General features: G+C 44.6%; 2 protein-coding genes across 2 annotated transcripts in view; both read left to right on the forward strand.

Annotated features, from left to right (window-relative positions):
- The window catches only part of pik3c2a (phosphatidylinositol-4-phosphate 3-kinase, catalytic subunit type 2 alpha), a 39,040-nt gene extending 34,094 nt beyond the window's left edge, over positions 1–4,946 (forward strand). The window contains exons 25-33 of the mRNA XM_048256557.1: positions 30–186; positions 650–759; positions 1,056–1,263; positions 1,535–1,659; positions 1,984–2,101; positions 2,286–2,367; positions 2,914–3,023; positions 3,353–3,478; positions 3,620–4,946. Coding sequence (XP_048112514.1) covers positions 30–186; positions 650–759; positions 1,056–1,263; positions 1,535–1,659; positions 1,984–2,101; positions 2,286–2,367; positions 2,914–3,023; positions 3,353–3,478; positions 3,620–3,802 — 1,219 coding nt within the window. The 3' untranslated portion in view covers positions 3,803–4,946. The remainder of the gene's footprint in view (positions 1–29; positions 187–649; positions 760–1,055; positions 1,264–1,534; positions 1,660–1,983; positions 2,102–2,285; positions 2,368–2,913; positions 3,024–3,352; positions 3,479–3,619) is intronic.
- A 915-nt stretch (positions 4,947–5,861) lies between these two features.
- On the forward strand, positions 5,862–9,970 carry ppp1r15b (protein phosphatase 1, regulatory subunit 15B). Its single transcript, XM_048257391.1, has 3 exons — positions 5,862–6,301; positions 6,854–8,136; positions 9,006–9,970. The coding sequence occupies exons 1-3, from the start codon at positions 6,142–6,144 to the stop codon at positions 9,261–9,263; spliced, it is 1,701 nt and encodes a 566-aa protein (XP_048113348.1). The 5' UTR covers positions 5,862–6,141; the 3' UTR covers positions 9,264–9,970.

Consider the following 9,970-nt stretch of genomic DNA (forward strand, 5'->3'; position numbering starts at 1 on the left):
CATCTTGACCTTTTACTTTCTGTGCTCAGGGACCGCGCCCCGTTCGTGCTGACCTCTGACATGGCGTACGTTATCAACGGAGGGGAGAGGCCCACCAGCCGCTTCCAGCTGTTTGTGGACCTGTGCTGCCAGGCCTACAACCTGATCCGCAAGCACTCCGGCCTCTTCCTCAACCTGCTCTCCCTGGTAATCCCACTTTGCGCTATCTCCTATTGCTGATCTACTCGGAGGGCGGGGGACCTAAACGTGTTTGGAGCAGCGTTAGTGAGCGTTTTTGTTTACAGTGGCTAAAACTGGCGATACGTTCGGAATAGGGCGTCGTACAGAATTTAGAGTCTTCAGAACATTCAACACAGATTAACTAGAGAATCTAAAAAATGTTTTTCTTGGACTGTATTTGTGTTCTTGGCTCCACTTCAATGTGTCTGTGTGTGTGTCTTTGTGGGTCTGTGTGTCTGTCTTTGTGGGTCTGTGTGTCTGTCTGTGTGTCTGTCTGTGTGTGTGTCTGTCTGTGTGTCTGTCTGTGTGTCTGTCTGTGTGTCTGTCTGTGTGTCTGTCTGTGTGTCTGTCTGTGTGTGTGTCTGTGTGTGTGTCTGTGTGTGTGTCTGTGTGTGTGTCTGTGTATGTGTCTCTGTGTGTCGTGTGTTAGATGATGCAGTCTGGCCTGCCAGAGCTGACCGGGAACCAGGACCTGAAGTACGTGTACGATGCCCTGCAGCCTCAGACCACTGAGGCAGAGGCCACAATCTTCTTCACCAGGTACCACACACAGGCCACCTCGCAGCCTCAAGAACAGTACACACACGCATACATGCACACACGCAAACACACACCAATACAGTATGCACTTAAATAGGCATTGATGCCACCATTAATAATTTCCCATTAAGATGTAGATGATTGCTATAAATGCTAGTGACAATTACAGGAGGTTAATTGTTGTACTCGCATGCTCTGAAGAAGACCCACTACTTTTGATTTTTACTTTCTCTCTTTCCCCCCCCCCTCTCTTTCTCTCTCTCTCTCTCTCTCTCTCTCTGTCTTGCACCCCTCAGGTTGATTGAGTCAAGTCTGGGGAGTGTGGCCACCAAGTTTAACTTCTTCATCCACAACCTGGCCCAGCTGCGTTTCTCTGGGCTGCCCTCCAACGACGAGCCCATCTTGTCCTTCTCCCCACGCACCTACACGCTCAAACAGGACGGACGCATTAGGGACGCCTCCATCTTCTCCTTCCAGAAGAGATACAACCCCGACAAGCACTACGTCAGTATCCTCTCTGTCAAGTGTTGAATCCATAGTTAATTAGCTGTCATTATGTATTTTTCCAGGATCATAATAATGGTCAAATTAAATAATACTGTCTATATATATTTTATTTCCATAGATTATAAGAAATCTATCATCTTCAAAATATAGAAGCTCAAATTGTGAATGGCAATGATCTACCTGTCAATAACAAATCATTTGCAATTGGAGAGTGATGTTCTAAACATATTGGATCTAACAATCATCTGTGCCCCCTCCCCCCATGCAGACATATGTGGTGCGAATCCTCAGGGAGGGCCAAAGTGAACCTCATTTTATCTTCCGCACTTTCGACGAATTCCAGGAGCTGCACAACAAGCTGACCATTCTCTTCCCTCTGTGGAAGCTCCCAGGGTATGTGTCACTCTCTAGTGCCACCTACAGCCATGTACTGTACTATACACTGTACTGCTCAAACTACAGGCTAGCAGAACAAGATCTATTAGTCCCTGACTGGACATAAGACCCCCAAACAGTACAATCAGTGGGTTTGGACTTGGACTAGTATAAAAATTCATACAGCACAAAAGACCCCAAGTAGAACACACTTTGTACTTGAGTTATTGTGTAATCCAAGTATTGGACATTTTGGGGGGAAATTATGAGTGCACACACACACACACACACACACTGTTAGTGTTACGAAACGGCTCTGACTTCCCTTTCCCTGACATGCAGGTTTCCCAATAAGATGGTTCTGGGGCGCACCCACATCAAGGACGTGGCGTCCAAGCGGAAACGGGAGCTAAACAGCTATGTGCACAACCTGATGAGGAGCTCGACCGAGGTCACACAGGTGGGATAGCATAGCATAGCATAGCTGCATGGCATACTTATAGCACATAGCTATATAACATGTTTTACTGTACTCAAACAAATAAAGCTGTTCAATAAAAAAAAAAAAAATTCTTCTAAATTTATACTGTATAGTTTATTATCACCGTCAGGCTGAGTGCTTCTTTCATGTTCTGTCCCTCCAGTGTGATCTCGTCTACACATTCTTCCACCCTATTGCAAGGGACGACAGAACTGAGGGCTTGGAGTCTGTGCCCAAAGCACCAGGTGTGTGAGCTTTCCTCATTCATCCTTCAAGGCACAACTTAGTGTCCACCTTTAAGAAATTCAAGATATCTATTGACAGTGCAAGGGAGAATAGGACTATTTTTGCACATTTTAATCTTGGAGGCCTGGCTTGATTTTTACTGTCAGAGAGACAGATTGGTCCAATATGGTTTGACTCTGAGGAAGACACAGTGCGTCGAAACGTCAGTTGATTGTGCACCACAATAAAAAAGTTAAAAAGTTCTCTGAGTGCTCCGGTCATCCCTGGGTTTAGCTTCTTTGAAGTGGCCCAGCCAGTCTCTCTGACCCTTTGGTCCTGGACTGTGAGCACCGAAAAGACTTGAGCGCAAGTGACACCCGTCTTACTTGATTTTTACTGTGTCCTAGTGTTCATTAAAACACTAGTGAAGTGCTCTGAAGTGTGTTTACTGTAACTTGTGTATTTATACATTATACATACGTAAGAAAGTCGTATGTGTATATATTTGGTATGCATGTTCATTGTGTGTGTGTGTGTGTGTGTGTGTGTGTGTGTGTGTTCTACAGAGCCACCTCCCCTGAGCCCTGTGTCAGGTCGTGTGGAGGGAGAGGTGAAACTCTCCGTGTCCTACAGGAACAGCACTCTCTTCATCATGGTCATGCACATTAAAGACCTGGTGAGCAAACGCCACACACATCACATTCTATGCAACCATCTGTCAGGCTCATGCACATAACATAGCCCATTCACATACTCTTACACATACTCCATATGTGAGGACTTTGAACCACAATAACCATCTGTTACAGAAGCAGACAATATATTAAGCTGTGTTGCCTGTCGTATGTCACATGCTACGTCTGTTGTCACATGGTCCAATCCATCAGCCATCCATGAGCACATCACTCTCTCTTTAGATCAATAGTCTAATTTGTTATTCAAAGATATAAACAGTTATCTGAATGCCCCCCACCCCCATCCTGTGTCCCCTGTCTTTTGTCTCAGATGTCAGATGAGGGGGCAGACCCCAACCCCTATGTGAAGACCTACTTGCTCCCAGACCCTCACAAAACCTCCAAGCGCAAAACCAAGATTGCCAGGAAAACCAGGAATCCCACTTACAATGAGATGGTAGGCAAAAACTCGAATTCGAATTTCATGGCAACACTTCATATAGTTATCTATTCTTCAGATAAGAAGAACTTCATAACAGTAAATATTGCTGTGTATAATAATGTTCTAAGCGTGTCTAAACTGTGTGTGTGTCCTCAGCTTGTGTACAGTAATCTTAGTAAAGAGACGCTGAGTCAGCGGGAGCTGCAACTGAGCGTGCTCAGTGCGGAGTCTCTGCGTGAGAACTGTTACCTGGGCGGAATCACCCTCAGCCTCAAGGACTTTGACCTGAGTAAGGAGACTGTCAAGTGGTACAAGCTCACGGAGATACCCTACTTCTGAACCAATTGCAACACAGCTGCATAACAGCTAACCAGCCATAGCGGACAATGGCATTGGGGACTCAACAGCGCCCTCTAAGGGTCATGTCATCTCTCTCTCTCTCTCTCTCTCTCTCTCTCTCTCTCTCTCTCTCTCTCTCTCTCTCTCTCTCTCTCTCTCTTTCTCTCTCTCTCTCTCTCTCTCTCTCTTTTTCTCTCCCTCGCTCTCCTACTCGCAGACACTAATCATGATTACCTCCTAGCAGGAGCGCCGAGTTTTTTTTTTTTTAAATCCCTCTAGTTTCTTACTACAGAGAAGATGTAATGTTTTGTACATTTTTGACATTAGAGGACCAAAATGGATGAGTACTTATTAAAGAATATATATATAAATACAAATATATATATATTAAAAGAGCTGGGCGGGTGTGGGTAGCGATTTTTACACTATACTTTTTTACATACACATATAGGAAACATTATCTTTTTCAGAGCTGACAATATTTCCTTTTCTTCTCCCCATGTGGTCCTGACTTTGTGCCAAAAATAACTGTATCCATTTCATACCACTTTTCAAGGGGAACCAACATGGGTGCCTTGTTTCTCTTGTTATATTTTCCTTTCTCCCGTAGTTCTCATCTGCCCCTTTTGCGGTAGGTTTCATTTGCTTTTCGCAGTTCTCATGATTTAAAAATTCTGTCGCCTTCCTCCAGTGGGGTGAGTGTTGACTCTTGAATGAACTTTTAAATGTCTTTCTTTCTCATGTCTGTGATCTTGCTTTCCTCCTGCCCACCTTTCAGTTGTTTGTAATGAGGAACACCTTCACTGTTATTTTATAAACATAAGGGAATGCCACACGTGGCTATAAATCGGATGCCTGTTCTTCTGCATGTAAATCTGGGATGATGAGTCTGGGATGATGAGTTTACAAGTGTAAGTGTGCACGCTTTTTAAAAGCGGACAGGTTTTTCATCTTGCGCATCCTGAGTAGAAACATAATCATGTTCTTTTAATGACTGTAAAAAAAAACAAAAAACACCATGCTGAGTTGATGTTAACATGGCCAGTTATTTATTCCTAATTGGATCTCTTTATGTGGAATGAAAATGTGTGTTCTGTAATCCTTTTTCCTAAAGCAAATTAAACATTTTTGAACAAAATGTCAATGACATCCTCAGTGTGTGTGTTAATTTTGACTGTGGTGCGAAAATATGGTTTATTCTGTCAGAAATCCAACATTACAACCCGGGGTGTATATCTCAAGATTCCAGCCAGCTTCTTTTTGTCTGCACTGTCTTTTTATAACTATATGGGGCACTTCCTAGTGGGGGGCAATTCTGTCATCATCCAGAAACGATGCAGCCGTGAAGCTAGTTATAAGCAACGTAATGGGTAAAGGAATTTATTGAGGAACCGTTTCTGAATGACTGAAAGTTAACTTGTGCTGCAGTGTGTGTATGCCCAGAAAAGGCAAGTTATTTAGGAAGTAAACATCACCCTCATACAATGCACAGGTGTGCTCTACAACTAGAGTTGCACCCGATAAAACCACAGACACAGGCTGATGTTAAATGACAATGACAATCAGTATTTATCAGGGGTTTAATGACTGTTTCGAGCTAACAGGGGGTTACCCTAGGTACTTTGAGTTTGAGATCCCTGTTTTGAAGGGTCCTCAAATCATTGTAGGCCTACTCATCATGCCATGTCATTTAACCTGAGTGGGGACCAAGAAAACAGATTACTTGAAAAGCCATCTGACGCGGATCCGGGACAACCCAGCTCTATTGGTTAATAAATAATTGTCCAAATTTGTCGACAGTTATGAATCTGTAGTCTATTTCTATTACAAATTAACAATGCTACATTTGTCAAATTTAGGCTGTAATATAAAATTGCCTGCTAGCGTTGCGTTAAACAATCAGACATTCCATCTGGCAACAATGCAATTTATGGATGATTTGTCCCTGGATTTATTCTCCTCTTTAGTGAGCGGTGACTTGTCTCATGCTTTGGCGAATAGAAGTAGGAATTGGGCGTGTTCAGAGAGCACTGGTCCTTTGTTTCTGAGTGACAGGGAAGCTCTCCAATCACAAGGGATCAGCTGCACATAGTTTGTTTATATATAGTCGTGGAAACCTTACTGTCGAGACACTACAGACAAGATGCCAGACAAGATTATTTTCTTCTGACATAATGGAAGTGTGTTTGCGTCTACTTGTACCTAACATAAAAGGACATTTCTCTCTAGAAAGACAGAAATGACGTGTTACGACATTGTCATACAACTGACAATCAAATACGATAAAGTAACTGGAGAAGACCGCTTGCGTATTTAATTTCAACAAAAGTTATCGCAAAATGGAAACGGAGTCTCGAAAACGGAATTTGGACAGAAGTGCCATGCACCTGTTCGGAGACAGTGGCATGACGATCCTGCCATGGACAAGGCAAATTTTGTTTGTTCTGTGGGAGCAGTTGCGTTTCCTGGTCCATCTTATCTACTACAGTTTCATGTCAGGTAAGCCTCGCTTTTCCATAACTGGGAAACGCGCCAGCAGTAGGCTGTGTAGACTCTGTTTGTGTATGTGCGAGAGGTCAGCCTATAGTCTAAGATAAGGACATTAAGGTAATGTCTTTAGGCTATTTTTCCAGACAGCTAGGTGCATTTCGTGTATTTGGCGACAGAAAGAAGAGTGTAACCGTAGGTTTCTGTTTGAATGTTACGCGCTCGTTTGAATAATTTATGACACTTCGACAACAATTGGCATGATACACTTTTTAAAAATGTATGCCCACGCAACTTTGATGGCATTTCCCTAGAAGTTAAAGTTAGCCTACAAAATAAAATATAAACAGCCAAAGCAATCTTTGCTTTTTTCCCCCAAACCCCAGTGTCATCCCTGAGCAACTTCATATATTTAGCAATTTATAGCTAAAGTTAGGCCAAAATATTTAAAATTGTATTTTGTATGTCCACATTACCCCTTCTGACTGTGTTGAGGCAGCTGAAACCCCTGTCTACCATATGAGATAAATTATTAATTGAGCTCTTCCATCCATTTGTGTGCAGTCTTTCAGATGTTCCGTCTGGAAGTCCATTTGAGAATCTCAGAGGAGACCGGACCGCACATTCAGCACATGAACACACCTGGAAATCCAGCAGAAGGCTTCTTTCTGTCCTCCTTGTTTGACAATAACAAAAGCATGATTGTCTCCAGCTCCAGCTCCTTATCCAAGCTGAGCAGTGACTTGGCCGTTACCCACCCAGGGTCTCTGCTCTCCAGCCTGGTGTCGGATGAGCTCTGCTGCTCTCTTGTGGATGACTTTGTGGCTCGGGCGGCCGAGGGGTTCTCGGACACAGAGGACCTCACCATCGGCCAACACGCCAGCTGGAAACTGGGCTGCCCTGGTGAGTGGAATGTGTTTGTGGGATCTGAACACAGCAGCAGCAGTAACAGCAGCAGCAGCAGCAGCAGCGACCTCTTCTACAGGTCTACACACAAAGATAAAATCTTCAGCTGGGAGAATGATGTATCGGGGAGAAGTGAGACCCCTTGTGATCCTTATACACCACTGAGCTTTTCTGCTAGTATCTTCAGCTACTCTCCTCGGGAGAGCGCAGACCCAGCAGAGACCAGCAGCTGGGAGTTCAGAGTGGAGTCTTCGGCTTCTGTGGAGGACAGCCACACTCTTTTCTCCCCTGCCTTCGGGGGGCGCTCTGACAGTGAGAGCAGCTGGGGGAGTTCGGACTGCTCCAGTGCCGATGGAGACCGGGAGGAGAGCGAGAAGCTGTGGGATCTTTTCTCCTGCTCCTCAGACCCGTATCACCCGCTCCACTTTACTGCCAGTGCCTCAAGCTCCAAGCCCGCCAAGAAGGATGCCAGAGTAGCTCCCAGGCCTGACAATGTGATCGAACCCCCCACAGAGCTCCCACCCTCTCCGACAGATTCAGAAAGCATCGGTCCTTCATCCTTATCTGAGGATGAGGAGACCCTCTGGCAGTCGCTGTGTCACAGTGATGACCCATACCACCCTTTACATTTCAAAGCCTGCATCAGAAGCTCCACTGCTGATGCTAAGGTGAACCCCAGTGCCAGCGCCACCACCGCGCAGAACCCTATGAACGCTTGTTCAGATTCCAGCGCCATGTCGCCGGATTCCTCTCGTGAGTTTAGTCCAAGGGCATTCCAGACTCGGAGAAAGTCAAAGAAGCTACAGCTGCTCGGTAAGAGGCGACCCAAAGGTCACTGCTGCACCGCCTTTCCAGACAAACAAGTCTTTGTCCCCTGGAAGAGAAAGGTCAAAGGTGAAATCGTAGAGGAGCATGAAGAAGGTCAACCTGCTGTGAAGAAGGTTTGTATGTTTTGTTTTGTTTTGTTTTTCTGACAGGGCAGCCGTGGCCTACTGGTTAGGCCTTCGGGCTTGTAACCGAAGGGTTGCCGGTTCGATCCCCGACCAGTAGGAAAAATGCGGGCGGGGGAAGTGGTTGAGCACTGCTCTCCCATGCCCACATCCACGGCTGAAGTGCCCTTGAGCAAGGCACCTAACCCCTAACTGCTCCCCGAGTGCAGCTGTAGCAAGGCAGCTCACTGCTCCGGGTTAGTGTGTGCTTCACCTCACTGTGTGTTCACTAATTCACAAATAGGATAAATGCAGAGACCAAATTCCTTGTATACGCAAGAATACTTGGCCTAGAAGCCTGATTTACATTTTATATTTACATTCATAAAATGGAAATAGGATAGGGAAAAATCCAAGTCCAAATGTAAATGTGTTGCCTTCATATTTGACAGGCAAGGCAGTGAGTGATGCAACAACTCAGAGACTGCATGACACTTTGCTCACAAGTTGCAGCCATATGATCAGAGTCACTACCGCCTCTATTTCCTATTGGTTGCCTACCAACAGTGAACATAATCTGACCAGAGATACTATGGAGTACCCTGGGAAATCCAGCTCCGGTTTCACTAGGGAACATGCACTGTAGAGAACTTCACAACTCACCCATTAGTCCTATTGGCTCATGGCTGAGTGCAAAACTTTGAGTGCTTTAACAAATCCATTTGGCTTTTGGTGGTATTACCTTCATAACTGGGATGTGTTTAAATCTACAGATATGATAGTTATTTGACATTTCTCAAATACACTCATTGACCTTTGTGTGCTCGTCTTCTTTGACCTTCTTGATGACATAATTGAGAATTACCTATGTTGCCTTTCAGGTTCAGTTCTCACCGCGGGTTCAGGTTCACAAGATGAGGGCGTGGTCATTTGCCCTTCAGGCCTCTCGCAAAGGACATTGGGAAGAGCTAGCCAGGGACAGGGATCGCTTTCGCAGGAGAATCCAGGACACAGAGCAGGCCATTGGCTACTGTCTGAGTCAAGCACACCGGGAGACGATCGCTGCCTGTCAAAAAAGCGTGGAAGGCAAACATCATGGAAGTAAACGGAACTTAAAACAATCAGTTTTCCTCTCGTGACCCCATTTTTGTTGAATGTGAACTCAACAGCCACACTGAGATTGCATGGGACTGACCTGCTACCATTGCAACATGTACCTCACCACTGCACTCAAGGCAAAAGCCATTGCACTGACTTCTGTTGTTTTAAAATCACAGTTAATTGAATGTATTTTTATTTGCCTTATAGACCTAGCAATGTATGTTCCGTATACCTCAATGAATGTTTCTTTAGCCATATAAGTGATATCCAGAACTTCTGTTGAGAAATTATGTTTTTTCTTGGAAGGAAAGATCTGCAATCTCCCATAGAGAGAAATTTGATGTAGTTCCTGATTCTACCAAATACTAAAAAGTGTATGCAGAACAGGGAACATTCAAACATTTTAAAAGAATTTCCAGAATGAAGGACAGCAATGCTATAAAATGCCTGTTAAAACGAAAGGCATGAAAGACTCCCTTGTTTTTTTTACAGAGAGCCTAGATTAAGGAAAGAGTCAGTTCTTCAACACCACACATAGTTAGAGACACTCCCTCCAGCTGACTCACTTTAGGAAAAGTAAACATTTGGTTACGGGAGCCTTTCAATTTACGAGTACATCACACACTGGAGCTCACTTCATTATAATAGGAAAGCCTGGTGGGACTCATGTTTACTGAGGTAACCTGGATTGTGAACCCCATCTGTTAATTACTCATTAAAGGTTGTTTTGGTGTGCTCACATGGA

The sequence above is a fragment of the Alosa alosa genome, chromosome 11 (assembly GCF_017589495.1).
Source record: "Alosa alosa isolate M-15738 ecotype Scorff River chromosome 11, AALO_Geno_1.1, whole genome shotgun sequence".
Classification (NCBI taxonomy): domain Eukaryota; kingdom Metazoa; phylum Chordata; class Actinopteri; order Clupeiformes; family Clupeidae; genus Alosa; species Alosa alosa.